The 22,288-nt window shown below is 39.3% G+C and overlaps 1 protein-coding gene across 1 annotated transcript; it reads left to right on the forward strand.

The window, feature by feature from the left end:
* Positions 1-4,194: 4,194 nt before the first annotated feature.
* On the forward strand, positions 4,195-22,224 carry PSAT1 (phosphoserine aminotransferase 1). The gene is made up of 9 exons (XM_068423094.1): positions 4,195-4,356; positions 7,341-7,401; positions 8,602-8,671; positions 9,827-10,032; positions 11,671-11,843; positions 12,898-13,067; positions 16,643-16,771; positions 19,815-19,952; positions 20,556-22,224. The coding sequence occupies exons 1-9, from the start codon at positions 4,297-4,299 to the stop codon at positions 20,659-20,661; spliced, it is 1,113 nt and encodes a 370-aa protein (XP_068279195.1). The 5' UTR covers positions 4,195-4,296; the 3' UTR covers positions 20,662-22,224.
* Positions 22,225-22,288: the final 64 nt, after the last annotated feature.

The raw sequence follows: 22,288 nt of genomic DNA on the forward strand, positions 1-22,288 counted from the left end.
GGAACAATTACATGCAATCAGTTTCTTCGGCATTAAAATGCTATGTGTTCCCTTTTTAAAACTAAAACTCTAAAGCTAATCACTGTGAAATGGTGGATAAAATTATAAATTCCAAAGTATTCAGATCTGTGAGGCTGAGAATTACAAATCTGTTACTTGTCCTAAAAATACCATGAAGAACTTAAACCAGTTTATTTTATGTTAAATACTACTAGTATTTGCTTTTAAAGTATGAATTTTGTCAAAAATCATTATTTAATGCAAAATTGAGCTGGCAGTATAAAACTTAGATGGGCATATTTTTTTTTCAGTGGGATTAGTACTTTTTTTTTTTTTTAAATCAGAAACATGAAGGGTTCTCCGTCTTGTCACTGGTGCTGTTGTGTAGCACCCTTACTGTGAGAATCTGGAGTGCATACTTTTATATAGCTGAACATTGGATCTGAAGTCAGTAGAGGTAATGGATGTAAGTTCCCTGGGAGAGAAGTATTTTTAAGGCTATCATGAATATTTCAGAAGTTTCAAGGTTTTCACTGATGATTTGAAAATGCATTTCCAAAAAATATTTTGTATATAAAGAAAAATTACTTTGTATTTATAAATATATTTAAGAATAAAGTATTTTAATAAAAAAATGTGTGTATATATACATACATCTTAAATTATTATGAAACCATTTTACACTGAGTTGGGATATAAACTGTTTCAACCTCTTGCTATTAGTTAATGTTCTACATATTTGCCTGTGTTCTTGTTTGACATAAAAGCCTGAAATCAATAGGCCAGCTATTTGCTAGAGAACACGTTACTATTTACTTATAAAACTCAAGCATTTTTTTCTTTCTTCATTTGGGCTTCCCAATAATTACTTTTCACACTTCATAATTGCAATATTTGGAGCCAGATCTCTGAAAAACAAAATAACCCCAAACCCTGCATCTTGTTTTAAGTCCCACCAAAATTTGCTAGTCTCACTACTTTGCTGGACCAGACATCCCAGCTGCCTGCTGAAACAGCTGCCAGGTTGCTATGCAGTCAGCATTATTTGTCTTTTAATAATGACGTCAGTTTGTCCATCATTGTACCAGGCGGAGAACTCGTGTGCGCTTGCTCTCCTTGAGTGACCTGTTTTTTTCTCTGGCAGTAGTCAACGAAGGTTTTTCTGTCCAGCACAACATGAAGTCACAATGAACCCTATAAAAGTTCACTGAAAACTCTGGAACTTTATTTAAATATTACACTTTCTCTGATTTTGTTTTGTTTTGTTTTTCCAGTTATGCATCATAGTAAATACAGCTCTCTCTGCTTTTGTGTTAATTATGCAAATTCGTGTTCGTCTGCAGGGATTTGCGGCAGTTGAAGAGTCAGGTTCTCTGACAAACGCTGGAACCAGAAGTATTCCTGGAAGTCATGGTTTTGAAAGCTTGTATTTTATATTGGGTGACTATTAATATTGATATAATGAATTTATGTTTTTTGAGATAATGAAAATATTAAATCATAATTGCTGATAGTGAAATATTAAAATAGGAGAAATCGCAATTCAATAGAAACAAAACTGACATGACCTTCACTATTCCTCTTCGTTCTGTCCAATTGTAAAAGCATCATAATCCCTTGCATGTAGCAAAAATGGACTATTCTGTGTCTAGGAAACTTTCTGGTTTACACATCCTTATCAGTCTTATTTACTCCCTATCAATGCACAAGGTGAAATGGATTTTCTAAAGGTCTAGGTGGCAAAGCTTCCAGCACAGTTGTCCTGTGATCTCATGGGAGCTGTCATTTTTGACCCTTCTGGTCAGGATGAGACTTTTCCTGAACTGAAAAATTACGATACCCATGCTCTGAGCCGATACCAGCACCAGCTTGCCTAGTTTCTATTTTTGTGTTCTAGCTCATTGTGCCAGAGGTTTGAATCACACTTTTAATTCCAAAGTTTTAATTTATCTTGTGGTTTGTGACACACAGTTGGGATTCAAGACTGATCCTGCTTTGATGTCGAAGCACTTCCCATAGTAGTGGCCAGGCTTCCTGACCTGAACCACCAACCTAGACTATTTCTGACTGGTTCCGCTACCTCTTGCTACTGAGGATACCTTTACCCCAGCAGGCTGAGTCCGAAGCTGCCTCTCCGGGCAGATGTAGGTAGTCTGGGTTTAATACTGGGAAAAGCCCATACGAGGAGCTCATTTCTCTTAAACCTCTTTCTGTGTTGAGACTGTAGCAAAAATAATTATATTGTAGTCAGATCTACATTGTTATTGAGCATTCCAGTAGAGGTGTCTATTTAATTAGAACTAAGTTTAATAATTAGAAGTAACGTAGTTGTTCTGGGTGTTGTGGTCTGAGACATACTTTAAAAATACCTTGGTGTTTTGAAGAGAACGTATCCAGCCTGTAATGTCCATGGTTTGCTATTACCTCTTTAGAACCAAGGAGGGTTCTGGTGTCTGAAAGCAAGTTCGGTGGGTTTTTCTTGAGCTATAGCCATTATTGAAATGAAAGTCATCTTTGCTCTAAAACCACTGTCTCTTTTTACAGTCTACAGGGAGGTGGTGGAGTCACCGTCTCTGGATGTCTTTAAGAAAAGACTGGACATGGCACTTAGTGCCATGGTCTAGTTGACATGGTGGTGTCAGGGCAATGGTTGGACTCGATGATCCCAGAGGTCTCTTCCAACCTGATTGATTCTGTGACTGTTATTCTGTGACTATTATTCTTTTAAACAAAATAACTTGCATAAGATGAAAATCTGTTAACTAAATACCAGATCAGGCTGTAATCTGTAAATTCTTTTTATTGTTCTAGGTATGACCTGGCTTGACAGGAAAAGGAACAAATTCAAGTAGTCAATATTTCTTCAGTGAAATAATTTGTAATGAAAAATGGCCTTTTATATAAATCTCAGTATTCACAAAATAATGGACATCAGCACTTTCATTTCTGAAAAAAAAATGCAGATTTGGTATACAGATGATTAATGTTGATGATAAACTTGGTGAACATGCACGGGACTAAAGTAGGGTCAGCATTATGGGTAACGCTGGGCAGAATGAGGTGTTGGAGAGCTGTGCTTTATGCAGCTGCATATGAGAATGATGAATCTCGTCCAAAATACTTGAAAATTATGGGACTTCATAAAGCCCATCTGTTTTCAATCACACTTAATGGCTTGTTTTGTCAAAATTGATTTACTGCTACTGCCTTTAAAATAACTTCTGAAAACTGATTGTAAGGCAGGATGTCTCTCGCTAAAACAATCAGAAGAAATTGGATGAGCTGAAGTCTTTTCTTCAGTTACAACAGCTTAATTTTATTAACGCTATGTTTTCAATGAACTCACAACAAGGTATCCGTGGAAAGAATGGTTTAGTATTTAGGGGTATTAGCCTAGAACTTGGCAGACCTCAAGGCAAGTCCCAGCTCTGCTATCCGTTCTGTGTAACTAAGTTTCACAGCTCTCCTGGTTTTATTCCCTTTCTATGAAATCCAAGTAGCAATTTGCCTGTTTAGAGAGACAGTGCACAACACGCAGATACTTCTTGCATTAGAGAAGGTAGGGATCCTGGTCCTCTGCGAGGAAAGAATTTCACACAAAATACGGAGACATTTGGGTACTGTGAAACCACCTCTTTCAAGATGAAATATCTCCCGAAATTCATTGCAACTACGGATTGCTGTTTTTCATTTCTCATGCATTCATAGACGTTGCTTTTGGAACAAGCGTCCCAGCTCTGCACCAGCAGCAACTGCATGGGGAAAAAACACAGCGAAGTTACTGCAGGACGTAGATTGCACTCACCTGCCCCCCTACCCACCAGCCTGCGCGCCCGCCCGCCCCGCCGTGGCTGTATGTGCGACGAACCTCGGCAAGGTTTACGGAGCTCTTCCAAACGCACGGCACGTTTAAATCCCTTTCACCCCTTGAAGTCCTTCCCCGGAACCCACCATTTTTGGCTGCTTGGGGTGAAAAAAGCCGCCGCGGCGCGGCCCACAGCTTCGCGGAGGTGGACGCGCGCGGGAGAGGCGGTGCCGCGACGGCGGTGCCGCCTCGAGCGCTGCGATTCGCCGCCCGGCCCGGCCGCCATCTTGATCACGCTGCCTCCTCGTGGCCGCGCTGCCAATAGGCGGCGGGGGCGCTGCCGAGGGGCCAATGGACGGGGCGGGCCGGCTGCAGCCCCACCCCCTATGTGTGTGTGACAGGAGCGAATCGGCGGGCCGGCGGCGGGGGGTTTATATCGGCGGGGGCCGCCGGCGCGGCTGGTGGGCAGCGGAGGAGGCGGCAGCAGCAGAATGGAGTGCGGGCGGCAGGTGGCCAACTTCGGGGCCGGGCCGGCGAAGCTGCCGCGCTCCGTGAGTAGGGGCCGGGGGCCCTTCCCGGCGCGGGCTGGGGCATTGCGGAGGGCGGGCGGGGGTGGGTGTCCTTGTCCTCCCGGCGCTGCGGTGGGAGCCGTGCTGGCGGGGGCAGGTGGCCTTGCCGGCGCGCGGAGGGGGCTCTCGCGCGGGCTGAGGCGGCGGGGCAGTGGCGGGTGCCCGCCGGGCGTGGCGGCGCGTTCTGCCTCCCAGCCCGGCTCCCTGGGGGCTTCCGCGGGCGCCGGCTGCAAAGCGAGGGCGGAGGAAGCTGGAGCAAATAGTAATAAAAAGAATTACACACATAGCAACGAAACCTTGTTTCTTCTCCCTCTCACCCCCCAATTAAATGCCCCGGTACGTTGTTTTTTTGGAATTGCACCCTAATGCGGTTTTAGGATTGCTCTCCCAGAGTTTTTTTCTGAATCTGATCATATGGTCGTTCATCAAGGGCTGTATCAGTTTGGGGATGGAAAGTAAGTCCTCAGATGCACAAGGGTAGCTATATTGAGTATGTTATTTGTCAGCTGGTAAATAACATGGTAATTCCCTGAAAAGTCTTTATTTTAAAAATGATAATGAGCATAGTGTAGACTCAACCCTCCGGAAAGTTGCATCAGCAGCCATAGATTATCCAGTTACATATGGTGAGGGGGTGGCTGCTGCCAAATTGGTGCATCTGATTTTCACCTTAAGAGTTATGTATTGTGGAAATGTTTTGTTCTTTTCTTAGTCTCCTTCAGAATTTTCTTCAGTATTTCATGTCTTATTTCTTTTAACAATTTTATTTAGTAAACAAATCTGCTGTACAGCAGCTTTTTTTTTTTTTCTTCACTCTTCGCATGGAAATGTCCTTTGTAGATTATGTGCAAAGAAACTTGTTCTGTCTTGAACCCTTGGCTCTGAAAGGGACTCTTATTAGAACTGCTGCAGCATCCAACTTTCAAACAGAGAGTACTGAGAACTGGGTTTAGGGCTTGAGAAGAGTAGATTATTAATCTGTTTTCCCCTTTTGAAAATGCAGTACTCTTAAATAGACTACTGGATCACCTCGATTGTTTCTCTTTGATTGTGGGCTGATGCTGCGTGTGAAGCACTCGGACTCACTGAAGCGAGAAAGTGGACAGAGCTCTTCATGGTTGTTATAAGGCATATCATAAATGGCTATTGTAAGGCATGTGCAGATTGTCAGATAAAGAATGTTGCTAACAGAATTGGATTTTATCAAGCAGTTTAACAAGCACTTTCTAATAGTCTGTGTGTTTGTTTTGACTTTTTTCCCCTCCTCTGGCATGAATAAATTTGCCTGTGAGACATGGTGGTTAAAACTGCACAATCTCTAACATCAAAAGCAGCACAGTTGTTTCTGGTTGACCATTTGATGACCAACTGTTACAGTTGACAGGCCATGCAGATACCCTGTCAGCAAGGTAGATTTCTTGTTCCTGCAACTGTCCAGAGCATGGGGTTTCTTGGCAGATCCTGGGGCACATGCATACAGCATTTGTTTTGGTGGCTTTTCTACTGAGGCTCCCTCTCCTCCTGCCTCCTTTAGGAGGAACTAGGAATGTTCTGGCTCTGACACAAGAATTAACTGAAATCAGAAGCTGCATATCCAATGGTTAGAATCTAATTCCACTTCGTTGATATGTGAGAGCTATGGGAGAAGAAAAAAAAAAAATGGAAGGCTGAAGCAGCAGATTACTTGGCTAAAGCTCCTAGGAGTGACCTGTGGTTTTTGGTTGTCCCAAAATTTTGCTTCATTTCTTTCTTAACTTTCAATAACATAGGGAAGGCTTATCTTCAAAAAGTGTAGGACTTCATTCTGTGAAACCAGGTCTTGTCCTGTTGGGTCAGTTTGAGGTCTCCAGTTCCCCAAGCTGATTTTTTCTTTGTTTTCCTCAGTACCTTGGTTGTCCTATTTGCACAAGTCAAATGAAAGAACACAGGGTGGAAGGTGCAGGTGGGCATTTAAGATGCTTGATTAGAAAGAGTACACATGCAAACATTAAGTGTTCTGTAAAAGGCTGGAAGTTCCATCCAACTTCTACAAATCATTTGGAAATCTGGAGATGTAACTGTCAAAATGATAACTTAAAACATGGTCTCCACAACAAGCATATCATTTTTTAATTACGCTATCTTATGAAAAGCCTTCAGCTACTAGTTACAACAAAGTTGTACTGATGACTGTAGCTGTTAAACTGTCTCTTTTTAGCCCACATCTAGGGCTAAACAATAACTAGCCGTTCTATTACCCAGTGACCTCTCCCCAGCCAAGAAAGGGAATTGGGAAAAGGACGGAGACTTGTGAATTGAAATGGAAACAGATTTAATAAAATAAGAAAACCAGCATTAATACTAATGGTAATATAAAATACAGAGTTATACTCAGCCCGTATAGAGGTCATGGGCTGTGTGCTCCCCGCAGTGAATGCCAGATGTCAAACACTGCGAGCTCCCCAGTGACAGTGTGACGGTCACAACAAAGAGGCAAGTAGGCCTCGGGAGCAGGGCGACAGGCGAGACCCTCCAGGGATGGCGACCATTGAGCAGAGAGGCCGTTCCCAGCAAACCTTCCTATTTATAGTGAGCGTGACATTTATGGTATAGAATACTGCTGTGGGCCAGCCTGGGTCAGCTGCCCTGGCCTTAGGTACTCCTAGCTTGAGCACCTGCCTAACTCAAAACTGCTAACAGCTTCATCACCATGGACACCCACATACCACGGCTGGCCACAAACTAAAGCAAAGTGTCATATCAGCTTTGTTCCCACTGTATCAGGTGCTGCAGTCTTCTCAAAAGTGCAGCTTTTCTGAACAGAACATTGATTCTGTGATTCTGTCTCAGTGATAGCAGGACACAATCTCACTTGACAAGTGTCAGGTTACTGCAATATGGAGTAGCTGGCATATGCACGATGCATCAGGGACTCCAGATAGTGGAAAATTCCCTCAATTTAATTGTGGATTTTTTTCTTTTGTTAGGTATTATTAGAAGCACAGAAAGAATTGGTGGACTACAAAGGACTTGGTATAAGTGTTCTTGGTAAGACTTTAAAAATTCTATATTTTTCAGAATGTGGACATTTAACCAAATTTTTTAATAAGAGTTTTTGATCTTGATATTTCATTTCCTTTTGTTTTCTAATACCTTATTGTGGTAACATGTTTGTCCAGAGAATACTTTTTCATACTGCTTTTCTACTGTTCATCAGGAGACCATAAAAAGATACATAGCCAGATGTTTAGTGATCCAAACCAAAGGATTAGAGACAAAAAAAAGATAACTAATCTTATGTAAAACGTTAGTACTTCTGGATCTTTGGGCAGGGATGTGTGTGTGTATGTATGTGAATATATATATATAGGCAATATATAAAAAAATATTTAATGTATATCTATAAAATACTAAGTATTTGTACACATACTATCCACAGATATACACATACTATCCACATGTGTATATATATGTATATAGGTACCATATGTAGTATCTTATATACTGTGTGACAGAACTCTTCAGATGTATTTGATGTGTAGCATTCTTCCCCTTAGAAAGACAGTGCTGTGCTGTCATAAGGACGAGGTGTCTTCTGTGCCTTATAGGTAGCTGACTGGCTTTTCATCTGCAGTTGCACAAAAAAATTTATACAAGAAAATGGTCAGCATTTTACTAGTCCTGTGAAACTGTTTGGTTGCTAAAAGTAGGATGTGCAGCAGTCTCTGCAGGATTGGGATTCATGTTTAAATTGTACAGTATTATAGATGGAAGGCAGAGTATGGATTTAACAAAAGGAATTGGTATTAAGTGTCCTTAATGTTTAATTAGGATTACTGCATGAAGAAGCCTAGTTAAAAATAAAAGAACAAACGAAAACCTTGTATCTTACTCTATACTTGCTACAGCGTTAATAGCAGAGAACATTTGTAGAGTGAGGGAAACTTATACCTTTCTGGGGAGTATTTTTTCACCCAGATGTAGTTGTTCTTGGGTGTAGTAAGGTCATGTGGATGCCAAATGTGAATTGACTGCATATGTCTGGATCTAGAAAAGACTGGAGGTATAAGTCTTCTGTGAGTTTTTAGGAAGGCTCAGCAAAAACAACTGCAGTTGAAACTGGGAATGGGAGCCTTCAGGCATTTTGGTTCTGTAGCGTAAAAGGTTTAAAGCTTAACACAATTTTTAAATTGCATTTATGTATTACCATTTTATTTGATGTTATTTCTTCTTTCCTTTACATGAAAGAAATGAGCCATCGGACCTCAGATTTCACAAAAATTATAAATACAGCTGAAAATCTCATGCGTGAATTGCTGTAAGTGAATTACTTCCTGCTTATTTTTGTTTTATGCTTGTGCTAGTTGCACCAGTAATGATTAATGTGGCGATCTTTTCTTGAAAGCACCTGTTTGTATGGTGGGTTTTTTGTTTAGATACTGTGTCTGATAGAGTAATAATTTTGTAGAGGACATTGGTCTTCTGTTTGTCTGATACTGATTTATTTGAATGTCACAAAGGGCTTTTATTAGGTTAAGATGCTTTTTTTAGTCTACTATACACTGACCAGTTGACTTCCTTCTGAAATTTTAATTTTTGTCACCTTCACAGAATTCATGAAGGGCAGCAACTTTCTTCAAGAAAAAACAATAGAAAAATGAGGCATTTCTTTTGTTTTTGAAGTGGAAACAATAGAAACCAGTTCTATAGTGGTGAAGAGGTGATCTGTACATTACTCATCAGTCTGATTTTACTAACAGAAGCTCTATGGATGTGTTTTAGAATCACTGATCAGGAGCCCTTTTCCTATTTGTAGGTTGACACATTTTTAAAAGTTTGAAATTCTGATACACAAAATATTTATGTTCTCATAGTAGTCAATAACGATGGTCATTTCATAGAAAAGCTTGACTCTTAGTCACAGCCAGAATTATTGACAGAGGGGTTTTAATGAATAATTTGAACAAGTAATTTTTGTGACTGTATGAACAACTCCTTATGACACTTGCTCTGCAAGTATAATTTACTGTACAGTTGCACTTGCAAATTGAAGGGTCTTAAATCTGAATTCTACTGTGAGCACTTTGGTGTGAAGTTCTTAGCCTGACAGAAAAGCCATGAAGCTAGCAACAAACAAAATTACAAGTGAGCATTAATTCTATTGGAGTATCTTTCAAGGTTTTGTGTGCTATGATAGTAGAGCTACTCAGGAGTGAATTTATTTAATGCTATCCAAGGGGAAAAAAGCTTGTTTTCAGCAAATTTTTGTCAGTAAAATGTATAACTCTTAATATTAAAAGTTGTTACTCAAGACCAGTGCTGAGGTAAGTTAATGGGATTTGGTCTAACCTGTTGGCAAAGGGTCTTCTGAAATGACAGTGTTCTTCCTCAGTTGCTGTGAAATGCATAATATCATGTAGTATGCATCCTGTGTCTTCTGGGAATAATATAAATGGTTATTTCTTACATGCAGAAATATACCAGAAAACTACAAAGTTATCTTCCTTCAAGGAGGTGGATCTGGTCAGTTCAGTGCAGTCCCACTTAATCTTATTGGTTTAAAGGAGGGAAGACACGCAGATTATGTGGTTACTGGAGCTTGGTCAGCAAAAGCAGCTAAAGAAGCAGAGAAGTATGCCAAAGTGAATATTGTTCATCCAAAACTAGGAACGTATACAAGTAAGTTGATGATTACATCCATCCATGTGAATGCTTAGCTTTTTGAATCATTCTAAAAACTGGTCCAACTCAGCTATTTGGTTATTGAATGTTAACTAGTTACAGGGTTGACTGCCCAGCACTCAAAAGATTGCCTGCCACATCTCTCCATGTTCATCACAGGGAGATGTTAGATGTCTTAACAGTCTCCACCAGCAAAGAACTGTGAAACTAGGGCTGAGCAGATCCCAGAAAATAAGTGGCAAGAAGCAAATGTGCATCAGTAGGGAAATGGTCTGGGCTGTCTGATTTTTTTTTTTTTTTTTTTTTTATTTGACTGAGTCTTAAGCTGTTTGCAGGGATATTGCGAGGTATTTCAATTTCAGGTACACTCAATGAGATTGCTCTGAAATTTAGAAGCGTGTCTGGGATCTTAACCTTGTTGGCCCAGGAAATGGGAGACCTGCATTCTGTTGCCTTCTTTCAAGGGTTCCCAAATACTTATCTTCCCTATCCATGTGTCGTAACAGGCAGGTGGCTCTGGAATAGAAGAGGCATTTTCAGCTCCTCCTCTTGAAGCTTGTTACTGGACTTGACATAATCTGAATGACCACAGTGTAGAAGAAATAAAAAGGTTAACTGTAATTGAGGCATTGGGAATTTTTGAGAGTCTGTTTCAAGAACTCTTTAAGTGTATAATTTGTCACTGGATATACATAAATAATTCTTGGAGCAGGGATGCCTGATTTCTGGTTTCTGCTCCTCCTAGTCATGCTTGCTTTTATTCCCTGTGGTCCAAATTATAGCATTTGAACTGAGAAGAGTGGTAACAGGAAAGATAAAGACTATCCCTATATGAGTTAGTAGATTAACTGGTGATTTAGGCATTAACTTGGAAGATAAGTTTATATCCTTTGAGGCACAGCAAGGAGCTGCACCTGGAACTTCCCAGTCTAGGGGAGTGTATTCACCATTTTGCAGCTATAGATAAAGGGAGAGACAGTAAATAATGGTGGAGGAAATAGCAGCACTTCTTCCCCCTCATGTTTTGGAGGAGAGAAGAAAGGAAGAGCAACCACTTGTTGTGTGCAAAACCTGTTCTGTGCTGTCAGGGCATGCCTGTATATTGCCTGTTGGCACGGAAATCTCAGTTTTGTAAATCAATTGCAAAGCTTAAATGGCAGGTAGATAGGTAACCTTGTGTTCAGCTTGGCTAAGACTGAAATGCTTCTGGGGATGCACAGAAACACAGCTTTAGAGAACTTTGCCAGTGAGAATTTGGGTGCTTCAGTGGTTACAAAGGCATCGGGAGGATTCTTGGACTCAGTGCCTTGAATTCCTCTGAAATGCTGTTTTGAACCCCTAGGGCAGTAGTTTGTAGTCTGGGATTGCAAACCTGATGAAAATCCCTTGAGGAATAAGGGCTGAAAACCAGAAGAGTGTTTGCCAGTTTAATGATGGCTTACCACAGAATTTTGGGAATGCACTGGTGTATTTCCTTTGCAGATAAATTATATCTTCCTGGTAACAAGATAATTAGTACTTTATACTGCAGAATTGTTCTGGGTTTGCACTGAAGTCCCATGCTTAAGTAAAATTGCATGCCAGGAAAATTACTTGTCTCCAGTGACCTTTTGGTTTTCTTTTGTCTTGTCTCAGACATTCCTGACCCAAGCACATGGAATCTTAATCCAGATGCGTCTTATGTCTATTACTGTGCTAATGAGACTGTTCATGGTGTGGAGTTTGACTTTGTACCTGATGTCAAAGGAGCAGTGTTGGTTTGTGATATGTCATCAAACTTCTTGTCCAGACCTGTGGATGTTTCTAAGGTACAGTATTGGACACAGTGGCTGCACAAAGCATTTTCAAACTTGAATGCATATAATTAGGCACTTTGAAATGTCTGGATGGCCAGACATGCTGAGCAGTGAAATTAAGGAAATATTTTGTTACTTGGGTATCTGATGGTGAATACAAATGTTGAAGTTTAAAGTCTGAGATTTCAGTGTCTGTTGTCCTTTTTTTCAGTAAAAACATATTGAACTATGTTGAAATTGTTCATGTTAATAGCTGTACAAGATTGTGTACTGTGTGGTCTTCACCGATGCTGTAGCTGAAAAAGATTATCTTCTGAATCATGTTTAGTCTGTAGATAGTGTATATGGCTGTAGCAGGGTACTGTGAAGCAGAATTTTTGATCCTGCTTCTTACATGGAAAATCTGTAACCCCTTTTAAGCTGCTAAAGCTTCCTGTGTCTCACAATTATTTTCTCTGTTTCATAGATAATACAGAGGCAGAATATAGTACTAATAACATGCTTTACAAACATAAGTGAGTGGCAAGTGTTACTGACTAGTGAAGTAGCATGTTTGACCTCTCTTGTCTATGTGTACCAAAAAGAAGGGGCAATTGTTAGTGCAGTCATCTTGGCCTTTCCTGATCTGCCTCTTCGAACAGATCGATTATATAATGCCTGTTCTGAAATACCAGATTGGTTGAAAATACTGTGATCTATGTATAAATTTATTTTTAGTAAATTTGCTTGGAGTAGTGTGAAATGAGGATAGGCTACCTGAAGAAGTATTTGTGGCTACTAAATAAATATTTAGCAAATCATTGGGAAATTTGTTGTGATGATCTTCCTCAGTTGAATGAAGATGTATGGTTCTGATAATAGACATACATGGGATATCAACTGTAGCTGTCAGTCCACTCTGAAATCAGAACTTTTCCTAACTCTTCTTTGACCTGCAACTTGCTCATTTTCAACATGTTCTCCAAGCTGTTCAGCTGAGTTGTATGCCTGTTGAATAATGATACTGGTGTATGACTTAAGATTTACTAGTGAATGCATGTAGCTAGTCCTTCTTTTCTTCTTAAAGTTTGGCGTGATTTTTGCTGGTGCTCAGAAGAATGTTGGCTGTGCTGGAGTTACTGTTGTAATAGTACGTGAGGACTTGCTGGGATTTGCACTGAAAGAATGCCCTGTAGTACTGGATTACAAAACACAAGCAACGAATGGCTCATTGTATAACACTCCACCATGCTACAGGTAACTTACCCTGCTATTTAATATTTTTTATTCAGAAAGCTACTGCACTGCCATCTGCTGCTCTTAGTGAGAAAAGTTGCAGAAGTTGAGTATTTGCCTTCAAGTAACTGATACACATTGCAGTGTTTCACATGATTCCTGTGTAAACATGGGAAGTGTCCAGCCACATGGCTGCAGTAGGCTTTGATGTTGCCTAGTGGGACTCAGCCATAAAGGACATAGTATTTTTAGAAGTAAATATTATATGTATTCCATTGTAGACATTTCAGAATCTAATTCTGACTTACATGAACACAACTCTAGTCAATTCAGTGGTGCTGCTTCTGTGATTGCAAGTAGGTAATTTGGGACTTAGTCTTGCTTCTTGAACACTCAGTAAAGATTTGATTTAATTTCTTCCTGAGGTTGTTCTCAGCACTTGAACCTCCAGATCCCTATCCCTGTAAAGAAATTTTTTTTTTTTTTAAAAAAAGGCATTTTAGTCATTGCTTTGCTTTATTCTCCAGTACAACTTTCCATATTTCTTTAAGTACTGCCTCAGTGTTTTACTTGGCATCCAAAAATAAAATTGGACTAGCTTCATAATCATTGCTGGCCATCAAGATCATAAAATTGGCATGTACCTGGTGATTTCATGTATGCAAGAAGCAAAACAGACTCCAGATTGCTCTTTTAAAATCACTGTCTCCTAGCTTGTGATTGATAGCTAGTGAAATGATGCTTTGCTACTGGAATATTCAGGTGTTGAGCCAGTAGTATCTGGCCATTCTTAATCTGAAGCATTTTTGTACCAATGTCTGCTAAAATCATTATTTTAAAATAGAAAATCTTCAAACCAGGTATCCTTTTTTCCTGGAAGTTTTTTTAATTACTTTGAAAATAATGTTTTCTACTTTTAAAGATCAGATTTCCTTTTGATACAGATAATTTGGTAATGCGATCTTATATTGTTGATGTTTAATCTCAGCTCTTACAGCTTTTTCATCCATGCTGGAATTTGCAAACTTAAGTTGCCTAATGATGTCCAACAGACATCAAATACACTGTACAGGCATAAAGTACAGTGATTCCTGCATATAAGGCCTACCTTAATGCCATAGCTTACTTAAATTCAGTAGTATTTTAAGTGATACTAATTGTATTTCTGAATCTGCTGATTCTCACTGTGGGGTGTACTATTGCAATGACATACAGGCAGTTATCTTAATTTATCAAAAGAAAAGCAAATCTTGTGAACATATGTTTATTCCAGACTTTACAATGCACAGCAAATTTTCCCAAGGAGTATGCATACTGTAGAGTAAGTAGTGCTGTAATGATGTAAAGGGCTTGATGTCGGCCCGTCTGCCCTATTGGCTGAGTACACCTAATATCCTTAGGGCTGGTGTCTAATACAAGAATTAACCTTACAATATTTCGAGATTTTTGTCTTCTTTCTGAATGTAGCTTTGTAATGTGGTCAGTATGTGTGTCTTTTTTTCCCAGTGATTGATAAAGCCTCTATTTTGTCAGCGATTTTCTTCCTGATTACCAAGTCACACATAGTGTTTTGGACACTGTGTACTTGCACATGCCAGGTTTTAAATCCAGCCATTCATGTTTTCCAAGTACAAAGCTATTTCCATTTGAAAAGCCAGAGTTCTGCTTAATCTCAGCATTGAACACAGCATTGCTCCTCTGGTTTGAAAAGCAAAACAAATTAAGTTCTGCAGCTTTATTATAGCCACTGCAAAGAACTTCTGAAAAGAAAGTGCTGTACTAGCTGTAACTCTGTATCTGTCAGCAACATTAACAGGGTAGTGGGAGACCAAGGGAGCAGAAAATAAAGTTGAACTAGGTGTCTTTCTCCTTTCTGATCACTGTCTTGTCAGATTTCACTTCATGATGCAGACCCACATTGGAGTACACTTTGGAATCCAGAATGTAACACTGATTGAAATGTTGGCAGGGTGCACATCTGTTTGGCTTGGCTCTAAAGGCCTGTTGTGGTTTTTGGAAGGAACGGGCAAAGCTGCTTAGTTCTCTTTTTCTCTACTCTTTTTCCTTGCAGTCTCTAATGGTTTGCTGGCAAACAGGCAGGAAATATTAACTGAATTTGCAAAAGCTACTTCAGCAGGATATTAAATTAAATTAAGGTGATGCTAATGGCTTTAACCTCTTGGCGCTGCGGAGCTTGGCTTTTTGACCCTAATCTGCTTTGCTAAAGTTAACAACGAATTTTCTATGAAAATCTCATTTTCAAGCTCCAGGGGTTTATTTTGCATTTAAAATTGCTCCAAAACATTATTTCGACTGACATGAAAGAAGAATAAAAGATTTCAGCTGTCTGGGTTTTGTGGGTGACTTTAAGGCTGACTTCTTTAAATGGTACTTGTCCAAGAAGTTTCACTCAAGGAAATGAGGGCAAGAGCTGAATGTGGCCCTGTATATTTGGCAAGGGCCTAGGCTATACTTCGCTTAAATTCTCTACAATGGGGTAGTTGACATGGTGCTGTCATAAACGTGGCAAGATTGTGCTATCAAAGCTATAAGGTCTTTTGTATAAAAGGCAGTCTGTAACCTTGGTTATTGTGCAGTCTTTCTGCAGTGTTCAAATATTTGACACTGGCATCCCCTGAGAAATTAAAAGTAGCAAAGTTTAAAACAACCTCCTGCTAGATTTGTTAGGGGGAAATTTGTAGGCTAATGTTCTCTGAGCACTCCCTTGGAATCTGTAATGAAGGGATTAATAAAAGGAAACTTGTTTGTAATATGCCATAAAAACTTGTGAACAGTTTATTATGTAAAGTATCATAGTCGTGGGAAATGCCTGAACTTGAACAAGCTGAGTTTTGTAGCAAAAGCACAAAGGCAAAAAGGCCTGGGGGATTTTTTATGTTGCACTTAGTAACTATTGAAATACTTGGTCCAAAGCCACGTGATGCCAGTAGGCTTCCAGATCTCTACTTAAAACTTGAATGGTAATGAATAATTAAGTGTAATACATCATTATTTGTTTCGTGAAACTTCACTGTTCATGTGGGAAAAAGGTCTCTTCAGGCAGAAGTGGGATTATAGTTTTTATTTAACATCTGTGAAAATGGGATTAGATTTCTGTCATTATTAATGTACATACATTTGAGATTCACCCTTGCATCTTTGCTAGAGCAGCTGCACAGGGTGGATGTTGCTAGCTTTTGCACTAACTGGCTCTTTCTAGGACTTGACAGGCAGTTGTGTGGTCAATGAACTGGCAGTCCATGCAACATGCCTGGGGACATCTTGGCAGCCCTGTAGGGCTGCAGGAAACTGCAGGACTTTTCCTTCTATGTGGTACAAAGGATTAAGTTTGGTCCAACAGATTTGTGTAGCATTTGAATTTCAGGATACTTCATCTGTGTCCAAAAAACATTGTCTTAGAATTGTTGTAGTTTCTAAAATAGTCCAGATTGTGAGTTGATAATCTTAAGCACCCTAAAACCGAACATAACATTTTGTTGCTGAAACAGTTTGTGAACTGTTAAATGGGACTGTTATTTTTTCTTTTTTTTTTTTTTTAAAATAATCTGACACAAAAATGTTCTTTCTTCTTGCAGTATTTATATCATGGGACTTGTACTGGAATGGATAAAGAATAATGGCGGCGCTGCAGCTATGGATAAACTTAGTTTAATTAAATCACGAATGATTTATGATATTATAGACAAATCTAATGGATTCTATGTGTAAGTTGCTATGCTTTTCCCCTTGGTTTCAGTATTAGTTGCAGAGCCAAACATATATCTTTTAAGAGTCTGACTGCAGCATATTTTTAAAGTTACCTCTTCAGTATATAGAAATTCTGAGGAATCCTACAGGAATTATTTGTGCAAACCATTCACTTAATAACTATTCAAGGATGATTCTCATTCCAGTAGGAAGTTATTTCAAGTTATCCTGTATAGATCACTTGTGAAGCGTATTAATAACATACATTCTAAACTTAAAATGGAGGAGCCTAGGAGAAGAGCATGCAAAAACCAGATATACAGGTTCTGGTTTGTATGCTTACTATATCTCTTGGGGAAATACAGGCCAAAACAGAGAAAGTGGCCTGTAAGATGTTGTAGAGACTACTTTTGCATCATATTCTTCCTACCATCTATTTCAGTGGTCAAAGACTCTGATTTTTCTTTGTCAGGTAGAGCAATTTTATTAGCTATTTGTGTGAAGCTCTGAAATGCTTTCTGAAATAGAAAGAAGATCATCAGATCTAGATGTATTCAAAATGTAATACATTTTCTTTATGTACAGTTTATTTTTTTTAGCTATTTTGGATGGTTTTCCAAAGCAGATTTAACCCTCTGATTTTTACATATTGTTGCAAGGTATTTTTGAGCTCACGGGACGCAAAATATCATAGAATCATAGAATGGTTTGCGTTGGAAGGGACCTTAAAGATCATCGAGTTCCAACCCCCCTGCCACGGGCAGGGACACCTTTCCACTAGACCAGGTTGCTCAAAGCCCCATCCAACCTGGCCTTAAACACTGCCAGGGAGGGGGCAGCAACAACTACTCTGGGCAACCTGTTCCAGTGTCTCACCACCCTCACAGTAAAGAATTTCTCCCTAATATCTAATCTAAGTCTACCCTCTTTCAGTTTAAAACCATTCCCCCTCATCCTGTCACTACTTGTCCTTGTAAAAAGCCCCTCTCCCGCTTTCCTGTAGGCCCCCTTCAGATACTGGAAGGCTGCTATGAGGTCCCCCCCAGAGCTTTCTCTTCTCCAGGCTGAAGAGCCCCAACTCTCTCAGCCTGTCTTCATAGGAGAGGTGCTCCAGCCCTCTGATCATCTTCGTGCCCTCCTCTGGACTTGCTCCAACAGGAGGGCCATAGTTAAATATGTATAGTTAAAAGCTGATGTTGTAATTCAGAATAATTCTAATACTTGCCAAGCTCAAAAACTAGTAATTGGCTATGAAACTGCAAAATATTTTCCTTTACCTTCAGTATATAAAATCAATGGTTTTGGGACCTAATTAACTTTCAGGTCAAAGTTAGGATAGAGCAAACTATCTATAAATTTGGGTTTTAAATTAAAGCTGTCTGCAACCTTAATTGTCAGGGTTATAGTTTCTTCATAATACATTCTGCTTATACATTTAGTTAATGAGAACAGCCTTGCCGTTAGCATGATCGGGATTGTGATCCTACTCTACTGAAATCCTGAGGGTTCTTCATAAACCTCAGTAAGCAAACAAAGCCTTGAAAAAACATTTTGTGACAAATAGAAGTCTGTTTCTGGCAAGCTGGTCTGTAAGGCTGAGAGTGGTAAATGCAATGCAGATGGGATTGTCAAACAGTCAATTGGGAAGGCAAAGCAAGCTTCACTGAGCTGTATGCATCTTACTAAGCAATACAGTTAGGATTGTGCATTTTCTTTTATTGTATCTATGACAAAAAGGAATGTTTATCTGAGGCTGCCTTCCCAGCTTAAATGTGCCACTGAATCTGTGGCATGCTTCACTGGGTAAGCAGTGTGACAAGCCATTTAGTGAATGGAGACTTTCTTCCACCCAGTGCCATGTGCAGTTTGCTTTCCAAAGTCTGTGCACTAGCTGGGTTACATCAGTTTGCCTAATAGCAACTGGATCTTCTAAAAACTATAGCATAGCTACAGTTATTCAAATGTGGGAATGCTTACCAGCATAGGCCTCTTTGAAGTGTGTTTTCCTGGTTGCATCTGAAGCAGAACATTTGCACAGGCAGATATTATGATTGATCTTTTTTCCTCTTCATAATGGAGACATCTATACAAAGGGACAAGGGAGGAACTAAAAAAGAATGACACCTATCCTTTGTTGAAGAGGATAATAATAGGTATGAAATTTACATGTAGTTTATGAGAACTTATTCCTAATGAATCCCTGCAAGAATCTACATCACAGCCTTAGGAAAGAATAAATCTGGGGCTTCATATCTCCTTTGTAACTAGAATCACTAAAGGAAAATATTTAAATCTTTTTTTTCCTCCCTTGTTCTTACGTTCACAAAATAATTAAAGAGAAATTTTGCTTTAAATGTATATTGAATTTTCTGCTTTGGATTAAAGGGAATCTTAAGAGATTAGAGCTGTGATGCACCTCATAATGTTGTGGCCATGTATGCAATGCAAGATTTGTTGTAGAGATACCTCTTCTCTACTTGGGAGGCTCATGATTCTGAGTAATACTAATGTAGAAGGTGGACTGAAACCACTAACAGAAGTCTCTAATGTCCATGGAAATTTCCTTATGCTATGTTCTTATACTTCCTTTAGCTCTGTTTAGCTGGGTCAAGCTCAATTACGGTAGCATTTGCAACTAGCTGAGTAAAAATAAGTGTGGCAGTCTTTGAAGATAAAGAAACTGCTTGAGACTTAGTCAAAGTTCGCTATAACTAACCTCACTTACCCTGGGGAATGTAACTGAGACTGTTGTGGGTGAGGTGGTGGTTTTTATTATTGTTTTTTTTAAATTAGATCTGTTTATAAGTCTCCTGTGCATTCATCTGGGGCGATTTTGAATATGTCAGGAAGGGTTAATAAGCCTTGCACTTACTGTTTCTGTTATACTTGGTTAAAGAAGGAAGGTTGCTTTCTTTCACAGAAAGTAATGACCTTTTCAATTATGGAGAAATGACTTTGGTGCTAAACAGATGCAGTTATTCACTTTCTGAAATTGTGTATAGATGAAAATGTAAATTTTGCACAAAATGGGTTAATCGTTACGTTCTGCAACTTTTCTAGATGTCCAGTGGAGAAAAAGAACCGAAGCAGAATGAATGTCCCTTTCCGTATTGGCAGTATCAAGGGTGATGAAGCGCTGGAAAAGAAATTTCTTGAGAAAGCTGTAGAACTTAACATGATATCTCTGAAAGGGCATCGGTAAGTATTAGTCAGATGAATCCCTTTCCTGTGCAGAATAAACTGTTACTACAGTGATACAGCAGCAGGCATTGTGCATTGACTTACCAGCCTTTCTCACTCACAATGTCTCTTGGAAATAGCAGTCTAGAGATGGTAATCAGAAACTGCTGGTGGCTCAACTACTGCTTGGGTGTGGTGGGACTCAGAGAGCTTTCTCCTTAATTCTGTTTTCTTCTCCAATTTGATAAATCTGGCTCTGTGCAAATGCTAAAGAAGGTGACTCTTGAGGTCAGGTTCTGTCATTGTATAAAGCCTTTCATTACATGGCTTGTCTACCTGGTTGCAAGAGTTCCTTTCCATGTTCAGTGGTGTTTGTGGGATAAAAAAAGATAGCTTTTTGCCACAAGGCTACAGCGTTGGAGCTGTAAATAACTAATAAATACCGGGTTTCTCTAGATTGCAAGCTTGCCTTGAAGAATTAAATGTTCATTCTCATTCACACAAAATGTGAATTTCATCGCTTTGGAGTAGGGGTAGGTTTAAATGTCTGTGAATGTTAATGTCCTTTTTTAGAATTTACAAAACCTTTCTATTTTTTCTCCCCTCATCTTTTCGATTCAGATCTGTGGGAGGAATCCGTGCCTCTTTATATAATGCGGTGACTGTAGAAGACGTTCAGAAGCTTGCAACATTCATGAGAAGCTTCATGCAGATGCATCAGTCATAAATGCCCATGGGTTAGAGCCATGCTGCGCATCTATGACATAAAAGCTAAAGGGTTTGAAATTTACTGTGGTACTGCACAGCTGTAGCACACAAGTTGTAATTTTTCTTAGTTCCTGTAGCTATTTTAGTTAACTGCATGGGGTTGAGGCCCAGTCTTGCAATGACTTGGTAGCCTTGGCTTCACTGAAGGTGAAGATCCCCGGATTTATCACGATTGGTTCCAAAATTTGGAAAACAGTATTCTTAATGTGTAGTTAAAAACATGAATAGCATTGTAAGATGCTATGGATCCGAGTCTGTTTCTCGCTTCTAGCCACAAATGACTACTTCAGCAATGCCTTGTTTTCAGTAAACTTCAGGAGCCAAAGTATGTCATAATCTTTCTGTAATGCTTTACATGTACTTTGTGACTGCACAGTGAAGCTAGAACTAATGTTAAATGTTCTCTAAGGATATCTAGTTGGTTTATCAGATATATTCCAACAGTATACCACCAGCAGCATTTAGGAATTAATGTGTGTTCCTAACTTGAGGACATTGCCTTCAGACTTCTGCTGCCATGCCTGAAGTACTGTCATAAGAGTTCCTTGTAGCAATACCCATTGTGGTTGAAGTCTCTGTAGGACTGGGCCTTTTTTCATATTATCATTTATTGATTTGAAGCTAAGATGCATGAGTCTGGAATTAAATCAATTTATAAGATGTTGTTTATTTCTCTCTGCATTTTGTATGTTAAACTTCTCTAGGTTATTAATTTTATGTTCTTATTTTGGAGTGTACATATTTCCTCCTGCCAAAAATTTGTTAATTTGTTAACATTGTGCCAAATTGGATTTCTGTATTCCATTCAATGGATCTGTGACTTTCTCTGCACTGACTTCCTAGCCCAAAGTCCAGCGGACTTTCTTGTCTAGTGCTTCTTAAATGTCTTCCCTCTCTAGTTGCTTTGTATTTTCTCTGCCTTTTCCTTGCTTCTGTAGCCTTTTGTATGTGGGGCTTTGCCCAGCTGCAGTAAATACAAGTCTTGACTTCTCTGCCTTTTCCTGACACTACATCACACTTTTGGTCCAGCTTTCTCACTTGATCCTTCTGGCTTATTCCAGATATTCCATATATATAGAGATATTATTTGATACTCTGGGCTAGAGAAGAAACTGTTGTTATGCAAAGATCTTCAGAAGATCTTCTGTTATAGTACCCTTGAGTTACTTTTCCTTCTCAGCTTGTGAGTTTACTGCCAATGACCATATAGTGACACTAGCCTCCTGTTTTAACTTATGTAGAAGCTATCTGCTGGTATCAGTGTTGAGCATTACTGCAACTGGTTTCAAACAGTAAACTCTTTGGTACAGAATTGGGATTTTTTGATTTTTATGTAACACCAGTGGTAACAATAATGATAATGATGGACTTGTGCTAGGGTTGAGTTACATTCCTATCTGAAAAGTCAGCATTTTATGACTACTGTTTTGAGATTCTTGTCAACTTAGTGTAACTCAAAGTAGTTAAACAAATTGGGTGAAGAAAATAAAACTTAATCACAGCATGCTGTGAAGTACCACTATGTCTGAAGCTTTTGTTTTCGTCACTTTCGGAAGGATAAGACATCACGCATAATGTGTGTTAGA

This window comes from Nyctibius grandis, chromosome Z (genome assembly GCF_013368605.1).
Source record: "Nyctibius grandis isolate bNycGra1 chromosome Z, bNycGra1.pri, whole genome shotgun sequence".
In the NCBI taxonomy this organism is placed as follows: Eukaryota; Metazoa; Chordata; class Aves; order Nyctibiiformes; family Nyctibiidae; genus Nyctibius; species Nyctibius grandis.

What these genes read in the sequence shown, in the direction of transcription:
- PSAT1 (XM_068423094.1), top strand. Translation starts at nt 4,297, where the DNA reads ATGGAGTGCGGGCGGCAGGTGGCCAACTTCGGGGCCGGGCCGGCGAAG. An exon ending in AAAACTAGGAACGTATACAA is followed by an intron (nt 10,033 to 11,670) that starts GTAAGTTGATGA and finishes GTCTTGTCTCAG; the next exon opens with ACATTCCTGACCCAAGCACA. An exon ending in AACACTCCACCATGCTACAG is followed by an intron (nt 13,068 to 16,642) that starts GTAACTTACCCT and finishes TTCTTCTTGCAG; the next exon opens with TATTTATATCATGGGACTTG.